This window comes from Rhinolophus ferrumequinum, chromosome 13 (genome assembly GCF_004115265.2).
Source record: "Rhinolophus ferrumequinum isolate MPI-CBG mRhiFer1 chromosome 13, mRhiFer1_v1.p, whole genome shotgun sequence".
Taxonomy (NCBI): Eukaryota; Metazoa; Chordata; class Mammalia; order Chiroptera; family Rhinolophidae; genus Rhinolophus; species Rhinolophus ferrumequinum.
In genome coordinates, this window is record NC_046296.1 from 52,997,325 (window position 1) to 53,017,203 (window position 19,879).

General features: G+C 42.1%; 1 protein-coding gene across 4 annotated transcripts in view; it reads left to right on the forward strand.

Annotated features, from left to right (window-relative positions):
• The window catches only part of RBKS (ribokinase), an 82,682-nt gene that overhangs the window by 43,465 nt on the left and 19,338 nt on the right, over nucleotides 1-19,879 (forward strand). For 3 of the 4 annotated variants that reach the window (XM_033125228.1, XM_033125227.1, XM_033125230.1), the window contains one exon: nucleotides 3,589-3,777. In XM_033125228.1, the coding sequence (XP_032981119.1) occupies nucleotides 3,589-3,777 (189 nt within the window). Of the gene's footprint in view, nucleotides 1-3,588; nucleotides 3,778-16,511; nucleotides 17,006-19,879 lie in introns of those variants that run through there. The other variant, XM_033125229.1, reaches the window with a different exon arrangement.

Below are 19,879 nucleotides of genomic sequence, written 5' to 3' on the forward strand. Positions count from 1 at the left end.
ATTCTTTGCATCAGGAGCTGACACACGACACGTGGTGGCTTGTGTCTCCTCCACAATGTGACCTGGAAGACTCAAAGGCTGAGAGCTGGGCTCACCTGAAACCTCCTTCACTCACTCGCATGCGTGCTATCTGTTGTCAGCCCTTGGCCAGAACACTGACACGTGGCCTGTCCTTGGGACCTGGGCTTCCTCACAATATGGAAGCTGGGTTTCAAGATCCAATATCGAGAGAGAGAGAGAGAGAGAGAGAGAGAGAGAGAGAGAGAGAGAGAGAGAGAGAGAGACAACTAGGCAGAAGACATGTTGGTTTTTATGACTCAGTTTTGGAAGTCACACAGCATCATTTCTGGACCATTCTATCGATGAAGGCAGGAAAGTCCACCCTGGCCCCCTACCTCTCAATAAAAGATTGTCATTGTCACAGTGTGAAAAGAACATGTATGATATTATATATATTAATACAATTATCTTTGAAAATTACCATGTTATACTGTACCCAGCACACAGTTGGCACCTATAATAAATGCTTATTGAATGAATAAATGATGAATGAACGAACAAACTCTGGTCTTTAATAAAAGTGAAAAGGAAAAGATACCTACAAGGTCAAGTCACTCCACATATCAGAAAAGTAGCAGAATCACAGAGCATTCAGCCCTGGGTATGCAGTACTCCAGTCCCAGAAGCAGGGAGAAGTGGCAGGAAGTTTGCCTGCTATGGGTAATGGGCACTACACGTTGCCACTCATGGGAGCCTGGAGCTGCTCGAAACCAGAGATGCTGGGCTCAGGCTCCCCTGCTGACAAAAAATGGTGGAGGAGGCTCCTATTCCTGCTCCCGAGACTACCACCTGTGTGAGGCTCCCCAGCTGAACAGACAGGAGAACAGAAATACTGTCTCTGCCAGGAAAGAAACCAAGCCCACTGCTGGCTTAGTGTCTGGAGTGGCCGTATCACCAGTAACAGCAGAATCAGAACCCCATATTGCCGCTATAACACCTTGTTGTGGTTTAGAGATCCTCAGGGGCCTGATGGCTGCAACTAAAAAACCCTAGAAAGGAAGGGATAAGCCTGATAGGAGATGAAGTGTGAAGACTATCCACTCACAGGTAGCAGAGGAAGCCTGCAAATGAAGAAACACAGCGCTGTGAGAGTTTTCCAACAAAATCAACAATCTAAAGATGAATTTTCACAAGATGAAATTCAAGTAATAAAACAATGCAAAAGAACCTTAAAATAAGTATGATTAAGATTGTCATTCATAAAAAAAGGAGAAGAAATGGTAAAAGAAAAAGAATTGAAGCAACAATTTGTAAATGTGAAAACCAATCAAGTAAAAGTCTTGAAAATGAAAAATAGCCATTGAAATTTTTTTTCAAAGCACTCATTAGAAAGATGAACATTAGACTGGAATGAAGAATTCGTGAATTGAAAGAAAATCTTGATCAATTCACCTAAAAGTGGAAAGTTCAATTCACCTAGAAAATATCACAGAAAGAAAAATGTTAAAGAGAAATTTAGAGAAATAAAAGATAAGTTGACAGGCTCCAACATACATCTAATTGGAGTGAAAGAAGAGGAGAATGGAAGGAACTGAAGAGAAGCAATACTAGAGGAAAAACTGCAGGTGTTTTCTAGAATTGAAAAAAAGGCATGAGTCCTCAGATCAAAAGTGTATTAAGAGTACCATGTGAGATAAATATAAATAACTCTCTACTAACGTACATTTAATGAAACTGCACAAAATCAAGGGTAAAGACAAAAGTATTTTTAAACAGCCAGAGAAAAAGGACAGACGACATACAAATGATAAGAATATCCAATACTTCTTTGCTTGTAAAAGGGGGAAATGGAAAAACCAAAATGTCCACAAAAAATAGAATAGATTTTGTTTAAACTATAGTATATTTGCAGTACAGAATACTGTGTGCAGTTTAAATAAAAAAAGAAGTAGATCAACATTAATTAAATAATGTAAAGGGGAAAAGCACATTGCTAAATAATATATATGGAAGATATCATTTACCTTCTCTAAAGAAAAATATCTGAAGCAAATAAAGTGTTTAGATTTGGTAAAGGTGGATGGTAGGTACATGGGTGTTTGTTGCATTACTTTTTATAATCAGGACTTTTCATTAAAGAATAGTTTTTTTAAAAGGTTTTTAGAAACCACAATTAGTCAGTATTCCTAAAAATACACCAACGCATCAGACATAAGTGAACCCAGTAATGAAAATCAATGAAAAACTTGTAAAAAAGAAAAAGAAAATGTGGTCTCAAAGCATAACCAACTCAGACTGAAAGGGTCTCTGGAAAAATGATGGGTAGGGATGACACGTGGTCAAGTTAATGAAACCTATGGGAAAAACGGACGCCTCGATTGAGCAGACGCTGCGGGGGATTTACAGGCAACAGAAAGGGTTGATCTGGGCATATTCAGAACAATCACAGGAAGGGAGGGACAGACCCACTTTTAGGAAGAGATACTATAAGGTTAAATTGTAACACAGAAAGGACAGAATTAGGTTATACACTTGTTGAGACAAAAAGAATATAATTCATCTAGTCTAGTGATTTTCAGAACCATAGAGGTTCCTCAGAGATGCTGGAGGGGTCCCCAGGGGATGCGGAAGCAGCGCTGCAGCCCTTCACTCCTACTTCAGCTAGAGACCTTTGTGTATTCTGGAAGAGAACTACTGATCCTGTGTAAGCCCCTCCTCGTACAAATCATACATGACTTGGGAAAAGTCACGTAGTGAGTGGTGCAGATCTGAATGTCATGCACTGCTTTTTAGTGCCTCTCCAACTCTGCTTCCACCTTCTCCAGCAAAACACAAAAGAAATGGGCGGTGTGCAGACATGGAAAGCTTTAACTGGCGATATGAGAAAGGCATTAGGGCCCAAGACAGGCCTAGAAGAATTACATCCTTACATGTGAAATATACAGCATGATATCTATCCAAATCATTGATTTACAGCATGATTTCTATCCAAATCATTGATTTACAGCATGATTTCTATCCAAATCACTGGCAGTAGCCCCTTTCCTATTTCCTTTCCTTCCTTCTCCCTAACTCTTATTATGAAAATTATTGTACTTACACAGAAGCTGAAAGAGCAATAAAATGAATACTCATATACTCTCCACCTAAACAGTTGTTAACATTTTGCTGCGTTGCTTCCCCACTCCCCTGTGTGTGTTTTTGGTTTTGTTGAATCATTTGAGAGTAAGTTGCAGATAACACAACACCTCACCCCTAAATACCTGAGTGTGCGAGATCTCCTAAGAGTAGCCACAAGACCACTATCAAACCTAAGAAAATTCTCAGTAATTCTATGCTGTCATCTGACATCAAGGCCACGTTCAAATTTCCCCCGTTGTCCCAAGATGTCTTTTATAGCTAGTTTTTGTCATTGTTATTGTTTTTTTATTTATTTTCCTAAGCCAGTATCTATCAGAGTTCTCCACTGCATTTCATTAGTTGTTATGCAAAACAAGGGAGACATTTTCTAGAAAATCACATCTAATCTGGAAGTGGACCCAGGTTACTTTGCTCACCACTGTTTCCTCTCACTACTGTGTCTTCCAGGCTGAGATTCTAACTGGCCTTGCGGTCAGCAGCCCTGCCGACGCTGGGACGGCTGCACTGGTGCTCCTGGAAAGGGGCTGCCAGGTCGTAATCATCACCTTAGGTGCTGAAGGATGTGTGATGCTGTCTAAGACAGAACCTGTTCCAAAGTTTATCCCCACAGAGAAGGTCAAGGCTGTGGATACCACGGTAGGTTTTTAAATTTTAGAATCATTTTTGGCCCTTGAAACCATCATTTAATTACTAAGATACTGCACTTAAACTTGGGGTACAAGAGGTAAAGGCCGTCGGAGGTGATATGGTAGAAGAGAACAACCAGGCAGGAGAACTATATCCTAATCCCGCTCTAACCCACTGTAGGACTTTATACAAGTCACTTAACTTCTCTGAGCCTCAGTTTCTCATCCATAAAATCAGAATATCAGTAAAATTATACCTGTATTACTTATATTCATTCATTCATTCAATAAATATTTATTGAATACCTGTTATATGCCAGTCATATATTAGATGCTGGGGCTACAGTGACAAACAAGACAAATCTCTGCCTTCATTGGGCTTAGATTTTAGACAGTAAACAAATCACCAGATTTTACACGCTTCATGTGGAATAAAATAGCAAGGAGCACTGGTGAGCGGAGCTCACTTTCAGACAATAATAACATTTACTACATGCTTCCTGTGTCTCTTTTATATACATCTCATTTAATCTTTACAACAAGCGTATGAGGTACATGCTATTATTGTACTCATTTTACAGATTTAGAAAGTTGCTCAGGATCCTAATGCTACGAAGTAATAGCTGGGGGTTCAGAAGTAGACTCCCCAGACGCTTCGTGTGTAAGGCGCTGTTAGGACAAGCGAGTTAAGTGGACAAGTCACGGCAGCCACAGAGCAGGGATAAAAAGGAAACAAGTTAGAAAAAAGGCTCAGGGCTCCCCTAAAGCTGGAGAAATAAAAATGATGTTTGTGGCCTCGCATTCAGAAGAGCTGACTGGAAAAGTAAGCACATGTCAGGGACACGAAACTGAAGTTGAAGGAGAATAAAATTTTAGGAATTTTATTTATAAGAACGTGCTATATAATTACTTATAAAATATGTTTTGGTTTGTATGCTTAGAAAAGACTGTAAAATGTGGGCCATTTATCAAAAAAGAAGCCTAAGGGGATTTGATGAAGTTTTGGATACAAATATGCTTTGAAAAATAATAAATGCAAGGCATGCTTTTATAACATAAGATTATATCATGATTGCCTTTCCAAATGTGCTTTATCGGGTATTTGATATACTGTTCTCAGTGTTGTTATTCTCTTCATATCTAATCATTTCTAAAACTATTAGTTGTTTTTCTGTTTTGTCAAGATGGACAGTAACCTAGATTTGAGAGGTTTCTTATTAGTTCTGAAATTGATCCTGCATGAGACCAAAATTATTTCGGGTCCTCAACTAAAGCAGAAGAGTGTATTCTTCTCTTGCTAAAAATGAAATGAAGGGTCCTCATGAAGATGTCCGACCTAGGTGGGTCCCCAAAGTGTCTTAGCCTTGCTTTCAGTGTCTGTGTCAGTACGACTCCCCTTGCTCATAAGCAGCAGAAGTACAACTCAAACGGGCTTACACAGAAAAAGGTATTTGGCGCACATCATTAGAAAGTTCCAAAGTATGGCAGAATGCGGGGGCTAAACCATGTCACTGGGACTCACTTGCTGTGCCCTCTGCTTGCCTTGCCGCGTGGCCCTGGCCGCTCCCCGCCCACACAGTACCCCACATCACGTCCCCTTCCCTGGTGTCAAATACAAATCAAAGAACTCTTATCAGAGGATGGGAAGTCGATGCTAGTCAGACAAAAACAACCCATGCCCACCACAGCACACGCATGTGGAAATGCACTGCTTGGGCACGGGACTGCATGACGAAGAAACTCGCCTTGGAAATGTTCATGTCAATAGTAATACCACTGTATCAGAGTGATTTCATGTTAAAGGATTGGATTTCATAGGTTGTGATGGATGACAGCTTTGAGCATCTTAAGTACAGCAGTGTGCACCAAGGAAGTCGTCACTGTTTTGTGCCCTTTCCTTTGGTTTCTTAGCACCCGCAGTTAATGTTTAGGTTTCAGGAAAGGTGAGACACAGTGAGAGTTCAGAGGAGGCGCAGATTACTTACTGCTCGAAGGCAGGAGATAGAGAACGGGATGGGGAAGATCAGGGCACTGGATCAGGATCAGCAAGTGTTTTCTATCAAGGGCGAGAGAGTCAAGTTTTAGTCCTCACAGACCGTATGCATACGTGCTGTGTCACAGCTACTCAGTTCTGCCGTGGTAGCATGAAAGCATCCATACACAACTTTGGATGCTACTGGAGTTAAATTGGTATTTAGTTACAACTAGATTTTTTAAGTTAAGGTGTTAATTGGAATCACCAGTGCAAACAAAAAAACCTAAAAGAAACAAGGGAATTAAAACGGTACACTAGAAAATATCTCTTTAACACAAAAGATGCAGTAATGGAGGAACAGAGGAATAAAGAAGCTACTAGAAGATAGGCTATTGTAAACTGAGGGATAAAACTAAGACAGGAAGAGTTGAGCTCCAGGAAACAGGTGATACAATACAGGACAGAAGTCAGGGATGAAGGAAAGTTCCAGGACAGCAGCTATGCAGCAAGCGCATACCCAGTCAGCTCAGATAAGAGCAGAAGAGTGGAGGGGGCTCTGGGGGGAATGTCTTCCAAAAACAAACAAAAAATAAAAAAAGAAAGAAATCATCGAATATCCGTATATTTGAATATGACAGGAGATTTTTAGTTTTCTTGCAGAATTTAAGAATAAAATAGTAACTAATATGTAAAAAACAGAGGAAATGAAAAAAAATATGAGGCAAAGCTTTTCCTCTAGGTCATCTGGAGTCTAAGGGGAAAAAGTATGATTAAGTAAATATAATCTTCGTATACCACATGGCTAGGAACTCAGTCATAACAATGTGAGTGCCAATTATTGATTTCACCAAAAATGCAGATTATAATCATATTGTGAAGATGGAAGGATAAAGTGTGTGTTTGTGTGCACGTGGGGCAGATAAGAGAACTAAATGCTCATCTTCCATAGTTGGAAGTCAAGAGATAATATCTAAAACTGAGTTTTAAAAATAGCAATAGAAGCAGATTACCAGAAATAGAAGATAAATACCAGAAGAAACCGCTAAAAGAATTTAAAGTATTTGCCTCATGGAAATGGTTGTGGAGCGAGATGGGACATTTACACTTTAAGCCTTGTCTTTTCAAACTGTGTGTATGGATGGCTCTGATTTTTTTTTTAATGACAAAACATAATGAGATACCACTTCACACCCACTAGAATGGCTATAATCAAAAATAGATAATAACAACTGCTGACTTGCATGTGGAGAAATTGGGACCCTCAAACAATTCTGGCAGGACTGTAAAATGGTGTAGCCACTTTGGAAAACAGTTGGGAAATGCTTCAGAAAGTTAAATTTAGAGTGAGTTACAACATGACCCAGCAATTCTACTTATAGGTATGTACCCAGAGAAATGAAAACATATGTCCACACAAAAACTTATACAAGAATGTTCATAGCAGCATTATCCTAATAGCCCCAAATTAGAAACAACCCAAATTTTCATCAACAGATGAATGGATAAACAAATGGTGCTACATACTATGGGGGTGGAAGAAAATTTCCTCTACCCTGCTAGGTTCTTCCAGCTGGTCTAATAATTAAATTGACATGAGAAGAGTAACAAGAGAAAATAACCAAATTTAATTGCAAACGTATGTATGGGAACCCCACCTACATGAGAGGTTGCAAGACAGAGAGTTCAAATGAGGTACATATGACATTCTGAGCTAAGAAAGAGGTGAGGCGCCTGGGGCTTCAAAGGAGAGGGACGTCATTCTCAGAGGTTCAGTAATTAGAAGTTTGCCCTGTCCTATAGATAGGTCATAAAAATAATAACTCTTCTTATGGGTAAGGCCCAAGTTTAAATTCTTTAAGGGAGAGGTAAAAGTTTCAAGTGAGCCCACAGGGTCTCGACTACCTTCAGCTCAAAGTAATTCATGTGCCAAAGTAGTACATCTTGGGGAGGCCTGTTCTGAACCCCTTTAATACACATGATAGACTATTATTCAGCCATAAAAAGGAATACTGACTAATACATACTATGGCATGGACAGACATCCAAAACATTATACTAAGTGAAAGAAGACAGACATAAAAGGCCACATATTATATGCTTCTGTTTATATGAAATAGCCAGAATAGGTAAATCTATAATGGGGAGTAACTGCTAATGGGTACAGGGTTCCTCTTTGGGGTGATGAAAATGTCCTGGAATGGTGATCGTTACACAATCTTGTGGATACACTGAAAACCACTGAAATGTATACTTTTAAAGGGTAGATTTTATGGTTTGTGAATGATACCTCAATTTAGAAAACAAAAGTCAAAATACAACAAAAAGATCCATCTAGGCACTTCACTAATGAATGCACACTCTTGTGATGAAGAATCCTGCACTTACTTGCTCTACTGAATCTACTGAAAGAAGTCCCAACGCCCCCCCAGTGGAGCGGAGGTGACACAAGAAGCAGGGTCGTTATTTTCAGGGTGCAGAATCTCCCTCAGCTTTTTTGTGTTACCTTCGTCCTCTCATCCAGCACTCTCATTATGAAAATGCTGGCCTGTTTTGCACACAACTGTTCGGCCTCTTCATAAGTCTACTGAAAAAGAGACAGTTCACATGATGAGGTGAGGAACTCCGAGGGAGGCATTTTCTTCTGAACAAATGGTCTCCTTTTGTCAGGAGGGTATTACTTGCTCTCAGCTGGTCTCTAACCTTCTCGCTTTTCTCCTCCTCCTAATCCCTTACTGTGTCCACCTTTTTAAAAAATCATGTTCTGAATCCTACATATGTATAATTTTAATTTGTCAACATACCTCAATAAAGCTGGGAAAAAATTAAGTAAGTAAATTAGGGATGGCAAGGATGGTGTGGAAACGTCTTTAGTTAGTTGGCACACTGTCCCCCTGAGACAGACAGCCTGCTGTAGAAGGAGCCATTTCCCATTCTACGTCAATGCTTCTGCACAATCCTGTTTTGCCTCAGTGTTAATAGTTGGATATATCACTTCTATTTTTGCATCCGTTTTCCCGTTGTACTAGAGTGAGATGGTGGCAGTAGCTGCAGATGTCCTCAGCTCAGTTTGGAAGACATGACAGATGTGTCTCTTTTCGCATCTCTCTATGTTGTTTGAATCTCAGCCTCAAAATGACACAGCGCTCGTGTCCTTCCTCACTGCTGTCCTTCCAACCTGAAGGGTAGGGGTTTCGCTTCCTTGTGCTCACAATTGCACTGAATAATCACTTCACAGTCAGGATGACATGGTTAAGCACAGTAATATCTTAAGAGTATTGTGCTAGTGTGATACAAGAGGTTGTAACACTTAATTATCCTTGGCCTGTGAGCTCTATACAATTATATATAAACTGCTTTTCTACATGTAAGTGGTTACGTCCTAGAATCTACACTGAGACTCTAATTACAAGAATTCAGCCCATAGACTAAGTCTGTCTTCTCAAGAATCCCTCACTTGATAATACATCAGCATTCAGGGTATATAAGTAAGCCGAGAGGAATCAAAAGCCAGGAGCATGGGGGACTCTCTTACCTATTCTTTACTTCCCTTTCTACCCATTATATTTCAGTCCTGTAGTATTCACAGTTGCTGGTAAGGCACCCGGCAGCATCAGCCCAGCCGCATGGATGCAACCAAGGGACAACTCAGGGCTTGAGAATCAGCTCTAAACTAGCGATTGCACCAGTAGGAAGTGCAGAGAGTTTCTGTTCAAGTTTGCATGGAAGCACTCATGAGGGTGGGGTGATCGCTGGGGCTGGTGGGTTACCCATTGCTTTCCAAATTAACCTCTCCTTGTAGTTCCCTCATCCTGGGGTCTGGCCTTCAGCATCCAGGCTGCTTTCAAGGATAGGCTCCCATTACTCCACCTCCGAGGTACCATCTAGAATGACAGTTCAGTCTTTAAAAAGCCAGCATCTCAAAGGCCATTATTCCCACCTTGGTGTGACCTTTCCCTATACCCTACACCTTATACTGTCTCCCCACCCCCAAAGCCCTGGCCGGTGGAAAGCCAAACTAAGATTGCCAGATGGAATTAGAATCAATGAATTTAGGTGTCTTAAGAGGGGTTCCTCAACTCTGCAAGCTGAGGTGCTGTTTCCCACTTAGCCACAGTCTCCTGCGAGCACTGAATACCCACCAGCTCTTATATGGGCACTGCCCGTGTTAGTCTCCTTAAACTGTTTCCCCAGCACAGCACTCTCTCTTCCTCTGTCTTTCTGATCAACACCTACATTCTTTGCATTTATTAATAATTAGTACAGTTTCTGAGGCACATTTCTGTCCAAAACCTTCTGTTACAGCCAAGATGTTTGAGTGCCCCTTACTGTTGACTGCCAATACTTGAAAAAGGGTTGGAACAGTAAAGTACTGTGAATAAAGAGTGATATAATCTTGGATACCAAAAAGGTAACTATAAAATAATAAGGCTAACTTTGATTGTCATATCAATTTATTATCCAAGAAGTAACTGTTGTTTCCTTCAAATTTTGACCTTAGGAGTATTAAGTATCTATTGATATTGCCACTACTCAAAGTACCTTGGGAAATCCTCTTTTAGAATTGCCTTGAGAGCTTCCATCACCTTTACCCCACTAATAACTCTACTGGGGTTATTGTTCTTTCTACTCATAAAATTAACATACCCTTAGTGTTCCAGGGCGGGACAAAGAAGACAACGTAGAAAGGTATAACAAAGTCAAATACCCATGATCCTACCACTTAGATGTAACCACTGTTATCCTTCTAGTGTAAATTCTTCCACATTTTTTTCCATGCACATTCATGCATGAATAGCTATTAGCAGAATATCTTTGAACAGAAAGTTTGAATATTTGCAACAACAGAGATTAATATATGTAATTATGGGAAGCCTCTACAACTCAAAACAAAAATCAAACACTTCTCTAGAATAATGTAAATAGGCAATTCATAGAAGAACAAATACAAAAAAATAAAGAAATGAGACAGTGTTCAACTTCATGTGAAATCAGAAATATGCAAATCAAAATAACAGTAAGATCCCTTTTTTGCCCATCAGGTCAGCAAAAAATAAAGATTAGTAAGGTCCCGGTCCGAGTAATCTGGGAAACAGTTTCTCATATAATTCTGGTGGGCATGTAAATTCATGCAGTGTTTGCAGAGGGCAATTAGGCAGTACCAATTTTTAAAATACGCTCTCCCTCTGACCTAGTAAATGTCCTTCCAAACGTCTATCCTACAGAAATGCTCATATATATAAGTATTGTACAAGAATGTTTATCCCAGCTTTCTTTGTAATAACCAAAAACAAATCAGACAGGTCTACATAATCATCAGTAGAAAAAAAGTCCAATTATAATAGTATGGTGGCGTTTATTTTAAATAAATAAAAATAAAAGCATGTTTTTGGAAACAAAAGCATGTTTTAAAATCTGGGGAAAACCCACCAAATTGTTAGGATCATTACTCATAGAAGGGGAATAGAATGGGGGGAAGGTGTGATAAAGGAAGACTTCTACATTCTACTCTTTGTTCTTCTGAATTGTTTGAGTTTTTCCACAACCCTGTATTCTTCATGGATTACTTTGAAACCCAGAGTAAATCTGACTTTGGGATATAGGAAAAAACTATTTGGAGCCACATCTAGCAAATAAGTGATATCATTCTCCCAGGGTGTACTGGCCATTATCCTCACAAAGGAGCCAGTGACGGGCCACCGTTCACTCCTGGTCTCATGAAGAAACTCCCAAACATTCCAGAACCTCCGTGTGACTGGGCTGAGTGCCCTTTGACTTCAGGTGACTTCTGAATGGAGTTTCCTGATGCCAAAGAAACAGAACAACGTTACCTGCAGATCCAGGGCACTTAAGCCTCCTTAAGTCTGGATACTTCACTGCCCGCTTTTGACAGTTGTTTGTTTTTTTTCTTAATCTTTCTAAAAAAAAAAAAATTTCCCTCAAAAATATGTTATTTGATACAGTTTCCCTTGGAAATATCAGAATAAATGTCAAAGCTGCACTGTTTCTGTTCGTCACTCAAATGCATGGCAGATCTTCAGAGAAATTTTACTCATGTTCAAGTTTTCTTTCGGAACAGGTCTGCGTATGTATCTCAGTTTAACTCTTCCACCCTCAGTCCACTACTAATAATTTATTGAATGAGCCAGCCGTTGACTTTTGCCACATTTCTTGGTCTTCATTAACTGATGACCTGGAGGAGCTGTAAAAGGGACCAGGCATAGGTGATGCCTCATGTTTAGGTACCTAATAGTTCACATACTATCGTTCATCTGCCTCCTCTTTGAAATAGACCTGAATGGACCGGCTCGTGAGGGATGGAGGAACATCTGTAACACAGTCCTTTGGACTGAGTGGTGTATCCCCTCCCAAATTCATCTGCTGGAGCCCTAACACCCACTGTGACCGTACTTGGCAGTTAGGGCCTATGAGGAGGTAATGAAGGTTAAATGAGGTCATAAGGATGGAGCCTTGATCCCATGGGATGAATGTCCTTATAAGAGACAACAGAGGACTAGCTTTCTTAGAGGTCATGTGAGCGTACGCCAAGATGGTGGCCACCCGCAGGCCCGGAGAGGGGCCTCAGAACGAAGGAGACCTTCCTCGCCAGCACCTTGATCTTAAGACTCCAGCCTCCAGAACTGTGAGGAATACATTTCTGTGGTGTAAGCCACCCAGTCTGTGCTCACTGGTTATGGTGGCCCAAGCAGACTGACCCAAGAAAGCAAATGAACATGCTTCAGAAGTGACCTAAAGTGAATACTGAAAAATCACCTGTTCTGGGAGGAGAAAATAACCTGACGTGCACTAAACATGCTCAGCCTCAACCACATCTTGGGTGAACTATCTCAAGACTTCTGCGTACGGTTTACTGTCATCATCGAGCCCAGTGGGTAAAAGGCAGGTGATGTCGGAGCTCTCATCCTGATTTAGCCATGAGCTAGCAGACTGCTGTGGGCAAATGACTCAGCAGGGTCAGGGCTCAGGCTGTGTGTCCAAACAGGATGTGTCTGGAATGGGTGCTCTCCGAGGCATCTTTGACCCCTGAAATTCCTGATTCTGACCCATTCTCAGGAATGAGGATTCTTGGTTAATCATGAAAAGCAGGGCACTATTCTGCGCCAGGCATGGTGCCACACTCTTATCCATCATCTCACATGTTCAGAACCACCCTGCAAGATGGGGGAATGCCCCTTTGGAGAAGAGGAAACTGCTCCCAAAGACAAATGACCTGCCTCGAGTCATACAGCTGGGAAGTTAGCAGAGTCAGGAATTGATTCCAGGTCTGTCCGCCCGACTATCACCCATGTACTCTCTACCATACCATTCTGCCTCTTGATTTGGTGGCAGTCTACGTAGCCTTCGATCTCTCCTATGTGGCATTCCAGCACTGACTTTCCTTGTCACTTGTTATGATACAAGCTTCTATATTTGCTCCATTTCTCTAGATCTTCAAAAGCTGCCAGATCTTCCAAAGGCACTGCTTGCTTTGTGCAGTACAGTGCAGCCTCCCTTATATGCAATAACCCCTGAATTGCCCTAAAAACAGTGCCTGGTACAAGTAAACATTCAGTATGTGCTATTTCTCAGTAGGTCCCTGTGAGTCTGATTGTTCACTTCACCTGGATTATTTAAGGGTACCAGATCGTGTGTACCAGGAGCTGGCATCACTCACCATGGCACAGAGTTTGTACATTGCTAAAGGGAAACCCAGGTCCCACCGCCATTCAACTCCAGCATCTTCCTATACAAGGCAAAGAGCTGAAGTGCATGGAGAGCAGTGTGGCAGGATCAGGCCAGTCCAGGTATCACAGGTCCTGGCACAGATCATGCTCATTCATTCTTGTCATTGCATGACCAAACCTAGAGAAGCGGTGCACCCTTTTTAGAGACTACAACCAAATCATCTTTTCATTCAACTTCTTTAAATAGAGGTCTGAACTGCTAACCAGAGAGGCTGGGGAAAAGGTGATTCCTCTTTTTTAGCATTCCGAAACTCTCTAGTTTAATGAAAGGAAAACTACTCCTCCTTCCCTGCCTAGCAAAGTCCTACTCATCCTCAAGGTCCAGCCCAGAGAGTTCTTTTGTGGCAACCCCAATGCTTAGTACAATGCTTGATATCAGGCCCTCCTGAAATAAGGAAACAGTTCTAGTTCCTTCTGGGAAAGTATTGTGTGTGTGTGTGTGTGTGTGTGACAGTCACTTAGCCTCACTGAGCCCCAGTGTTCTCAGGGGACTAGAAGACCTACAGGATCCCTTACATTCCTTAAATTCTACATTGCATATGCTGAAGGAAAGAAGAAATCTCAGATACAAATGCTGTTTTTTTAATGACTTGGAAAAAAAATAATGACCAAGTTATTTGAAAACATAAAGATATTTTAAAACATATCTTTCGATTGTTTTACCTACATGTATAGAAAGGCCAGACCAAAAACATTAAGTTACAGAGGGCAAATGACATCTCTGAAATTGGCATCATAACAGTAAGTAAACCCAAATGAGGCTTTGCAATAGCCATCTTAACCTTAGGAATGATGTCACTAAATGGACAGGATATCTGTGCAAACTCTGCTAACTCTGGCTGCTACCTAGAAAAGATGAAGACAACAAAAAAGTTCTCTGACTAGAAAGAGAGGACAGAGGACAAGGTAATGGCTAAAGAGACTGACTGACAAGGCACAAGACATCTGTCATGCCCCAGGGGGCAAATTAGCTCTATTACGTTACTTCCACATCAGCAGATCACCTCATTTACTAGCTAATCAGGCAGAATTAAATATTTCAAATTATCTTTCTTAATCCTGCATGTGATCCGTTGAAAACCCAGGACTCTAAAAATCTAATTGTAACTGCTTACCAGAAATGTCATCTTCACTTTGAGGAACTGAAACAGGGCCAAGGACGAGGCTGTTTTCCATTTCCTAAAGCACGGTCCCACAGCCAGGGCGGGACATGCACGTACATACGCCTCAGCCTGTACATCCTAGGGACTCCCAAGGGGTCCTGAGGCCCCTGGCCGTGCTTCGGAACTCCAATATGGCCAGAGACTAAAAGAAAAGCAATGGAAATAGACAAGAGGGACATGGGGATGGAGGTAGGATGTAGAGAAAGAACAACTTTTTAAACCTCAGCAAAATCTAAATGGAGATTTAGTGTGTTCTGCGGACCTAGACGGTACCAAATGGAAGGGGCAGGGAACAGTCCCTCCCCAGGAAGGAGGGATGGTGTGAGGCTGTGGCAGCTTGCTCACCCATCTACAATGAAGACTTCGTTTCCTCTCAGCTTCCCACACCAAAGCCACTCCTCCCCACTCCGTAAGTGTCCTGGACAGCAGGGTGCTACCATGACAGTGAGCCAGCGGTCTGCTCCTGGCCGTTTACCTCCAGTGCTACACTAGTGTTCTCGGGAGGGCAGCCAGGGCTATACTGGAGGCCTTCTAAGTGGTTTCCATCGTGTGGCGGCATTTCCTGGGTAGGCCTGACACGGGGAGGAGGTGAGAAAACCACCTGGAGCCAAACTATAGAGCCTAGTGACTTGGAACCATGCTCACTCCCCTCAATGCCCGCTGCTGCTGACGGGTGAACAATGAGAAAACAGGTGTGGATCACAGCTTGCTGAACATGTCGGCCCTTTGTGTGCGACTATGTATGTTGTAGGTTAGTGACGTGTATACTTTGTGTGTTATCTATGTTGATATGCTCTCCGTGACTAAACGGTTAGTGGCATGAATGTTGTGCGCGTGCGGGCATGTGAGTGTACACGCGTACACGCAGAATGTACTACTGTGGGACTGAGTTTAAAGAGGCAACTAGTCACTCTCACTTCCCTCTTCCTATTTCCATTTCTTTAAAAATTTTATGAAAGCTCTGTACTACAGTACAACCCCTGAAAAAGCTATGTGATTTGGGGATAGAGGGAGTCCAGAGGTTAGGTGAATTACATCTCCCCTGAAAAGACTCTCTAAAAACTGAAAGTTTTATGTCCTTTTCCTTCCTTGATCAAAACCAACCAAAAGTGAGAAAAGAAAGATCATGGTTACATTTTCTAGAAAATGACTTCCCCATGGCTATCCTGTACCCAGTTAGGAAAATCGTTTTCTTCTCTTAGTCTTGTGGGAATCTAATTGTATAGATTACTTTGTAAGTGAATATAATTTCCATCAAATACTTACATTTACTACTTTGCTCTGTAGTTCAAAGACCAGTCGGACTTCCTTCCTTCCTTCCTTCCTTCCTCCTTCCTTCTTCCTTCCGTTTTATAAATTATGAAATATTTCAATTATACTGGAAAGTATAAAGAATAATACGAACACCCATAGAGCCACCACCTAGCTTTGTTAATTCTTAACATTTTGTCATTTTTGCTTCAGGTAGTTTTTAAGAATAAAACATTACAAACACAGTATGACCTTTCTGCCAAAGGTGCTTAGTGCTATGGAGATTCAGCCTACATCAACACTTAGCTTTCAGGAATACACTGGAACAGAAGGATGGCATTATTTGGTAAGAATTTCTCTTGGTCTTTGCCACTCTGCAGTTTTACTACAATGAACCCAGATCTGAATTTATTCTTATTTATACTGCTCATGACTCTTTAAAAATTCTTCCTGAATCTCTCTCTCTGTTTTTCATCAATTCTGAAACACCTTAACCATTTTATTATTGCCTCTCCCCTATTTTCTTGATCCTCTCCTTCTGGCACCCCTTTTTTCTACTCTTTGTCTTTTTTTTCATTAATTGGGTTCTCGTTCTCTTCTCTCTTTTCCCAAGCCATAAAGAACTGTAGAGAGCAGCGAGTTCTCTAAGTGGACAGAGGCAGAGACGTCCCTGAGTTACAGCCTCGAGTGCCAGGACTTAGAGGGGCTTGTATGTTTACCTGCTGACTTCTCAAATGATGTGTCCACTCTGTACAGGATACTCCTCATGGCTTTTTAAACTGCTAGAGAGAAAAGACTGAAATAGGGTTTGTTCACAGCCAGGGTCCTTAGGCTGCCTGTCACCTTATTCTTGGAGCATCCTGGTAGTTCCATGGTTGATGAAACAAGTGGCCTCTAGAACTGAAAACAGCCCTTTAAGAAATGGAAAGGACCCCTCTTACCAGAGGGGTCTTTTTACCACTGGCAGAATGGGGTGAGGAGCACCCCACGGTGTACTCATTTACTCAGCACACCTTATTTGAATTTTCTGCATGTCAAAGAGCAGGTATTGTGCGGGAGACCCTGCTCACTGCGCCATTTGTCGTTCGGGGCGGCCTGCGGGGTCTCAGCTCCCGCTCCCCACATCAGAACGCAGGATGTGGCTAGACCAAAAAGGAACACCCACGGAGCCATAGGTAGGGGAGTCATACCACTATAGTCTCACTGGAGGCGGGAGCCACACAATCTGCACTCTGCTGTCCGCTTCTCTGCCTGCCACCCGACCGACTCCCTGACTCGACTCCCGACTCTACTCCCCAGCACAGCCGAGGCAGTTACATCAGTAGCTAATTGGCTAACTGGTTACAGCTGACAGACAATTAGCCACAGCTGACAGCCATCTACTGCCCGAACCAGCACCTTTCCACGTGAGGCTGAGAGCCTGGAAACTGCTCTCTGGGACTCTGGCCCCACAGCAGGCATGCACTGGTGTAAGAGGGACACACTGGTGTGATAACACAGCCCCTGACCCAGACAGCTTAAGTCTAGAAGAGCATGGAACCCACACAGTCAGAAGGAGAAGTGCTGTGATGGTGATCACCTGGGACGTGCAGAGAGGGACCCACCTGGCCCGAGGGGCCCAAGAAACCTGCCTTGAGAGGGCAAGGGAAGGAGGTGAGCTGAAGGATAAGTCAGCTTGGTGAAAGCTCACCCAGGTAGAGGCAGCAGCTCAGGCAACAGCCCAGCAACAAGAGAGCACGTCATGTCATGTCACGTTTGTGCCTTTTCAAGTCGTTCTGTTTGGAAAGAGCTTCGAGTACAGGGAAGACTGGAAAAGCCGTCTGAGGGATGGGCTGTGAGGGCTTTGCCACAGCTGGGAACTTGCACTTTCTCCCAGGGGCAGCGCGAAACCATTGGGGTAGATTTGATCAGATATGAACTTTATAAAAAGATGAACACTGCTGTGGTGTGAAAAACTGCAGATTATGATACTGGAGGTGGGGAGAACCATCCAAAGACGGGCATCGATCTGGTGAGAGAGGATGGCAGCCTGCACTAGGGAGGAGGCAACAGAAATATTGAGAAGTGGGTTTAGGAACTCGTAAGTCAGAGGACATAGGTAGGTAGTTCATTCCCTTTAAAAATGGTGGGGGGAACTAAAAAGATGCTTATTTCATGGTCAAAACAAATAAATCATTCTACCAGTCTCAGTGGTCCTCAGGATTTTTTTGACCCTGACTCACCTACGAGCTAAGACCTACTCCAATTAGAAACAGTCATATCATCAGTGATTCTGCAGATGGCACAGGAAGAAATTTACAAAAAATAAAATGAAATGATGTTCAGGTGATTCCTATGTGCCCTCCCATGGGGCATGCCTGGTTGCCAGCCACCCCCATTTTGGGGAATCACTCATCCATGCAACAGAGAAGCATTTGGAGCAGAAATTTATCCTTCACTTAAAGTAAGCAACATTTGAAGGAAACTCTTCTGCAAAATAATGCAAGTTCAGATATCTCACACTATCACCTGTGCCTGAGACCCTAGCTTCCTCCTGTCTGCACGTAACTACACGCTCTCCCCCGATGAAGTGACAAATGAGCCAGTGTGTGATGCACCTGAGTTGTGCAGAGAGCAATCCCAGGTATTCTAGCCAATGCATACACAGTTTGTTGTGAATCTTCCACAGCAGCTTTCAGCAGTTACATTCACAGAACAATTGCTCAGTTCCTTCCTTCATTTTCATGGTGTAGACCTGGCCCAAGACCCAAGAGTGAAGCAGCAACTGGACGGAAGCAGAAACATTATAAATAACCCAGAGAACCCTTTTATAACAGCAACTGCCTGCTGATTTTGTGGCCTAACAGCTCAAGCAAAAAAGGATATAAATACAATATTGTGCAATGACTAATTACTCAAAATTTTGTGTATCAGCAGAAGTGGAACCTGTGGTTGGTGCTAATGTTATCAAATGCCTTTGCTGTTTAATAATCTGGTGGCTCTATATTATTTAGCATGCAATTTTCACAGAGAACAATGATTTTATTTCAAGTACCTCTCACTGAAATGAAAAAGCAGCTGTTAGAAGATGAACATTTGGCAGAGAATGTTTTAGTAGAATCTTCTGTGAGATACGAAGTCATATGGATTAACTGTTTTCTGTCTACAACAGTGGAGTCACAAAGAAAAAAGGTCGCTGACCACAGAAGGCCAGGCTTTAGAACCCAGTGAATCACTAACAGACATTTTAGTTTTAAGTGCCATTTTAATCACCAATGTATAAAGTTATTTATATACAAAGCTTCTATTAATATTGCCTGAAGAATGGGCCTCTTTTATTCCAGTTTTAGCTCATATTTAGGATTCTACTTTTCTTTCATTAATAATGGAATTCTTTAAATTATAGAATAATTAATCCACCACAGACATTTTGGCTAGAATGGGGTTTTTAACCAGTTTTAAGTCTCCAGAGGCCATTCTCTGTGGCTAGCCACACAGAAGAGCAGTGAAGGTTGTGACTGAGAGTGGAGCCTGCTGAGTGCATGTCAGCCCTGCCCCTGAACCCCTGGGCGCCTGGCTTTGTTGCCCAACCACTCCCAGGTTGTCAGAGCAGAGCCGACCGAATCCCAAGTTGACAACAGACCCTACATGTTCTTCAGGCTGACCTACCACTGGTCAAACTGGGGCTGGACTGGGGACAAAGTGACATCATGATATGGCTGCTGGGCACAGCCAGTTTCAGCCAAAAAACATTGTGATCTAGCCACTTCCATGGGGCCATATTGATTCGAGAACATTTTTCACATTAAATTATTGTGACTAAAGCATAAAAGTCTCCTCTTTTCTAAACTCAAGCAATGTGCAAAACACGGAGCTTCGCCTTATCCCAAATTTCCACTCCTGTCCTCCATAGTTGAATTTCGATCAATACGTTGAAAACTGTAAGACCAGTGTCATTGTAAGACCGCTTACAGTCTTTTGGGGCAGTGAAACGCTGCCCTG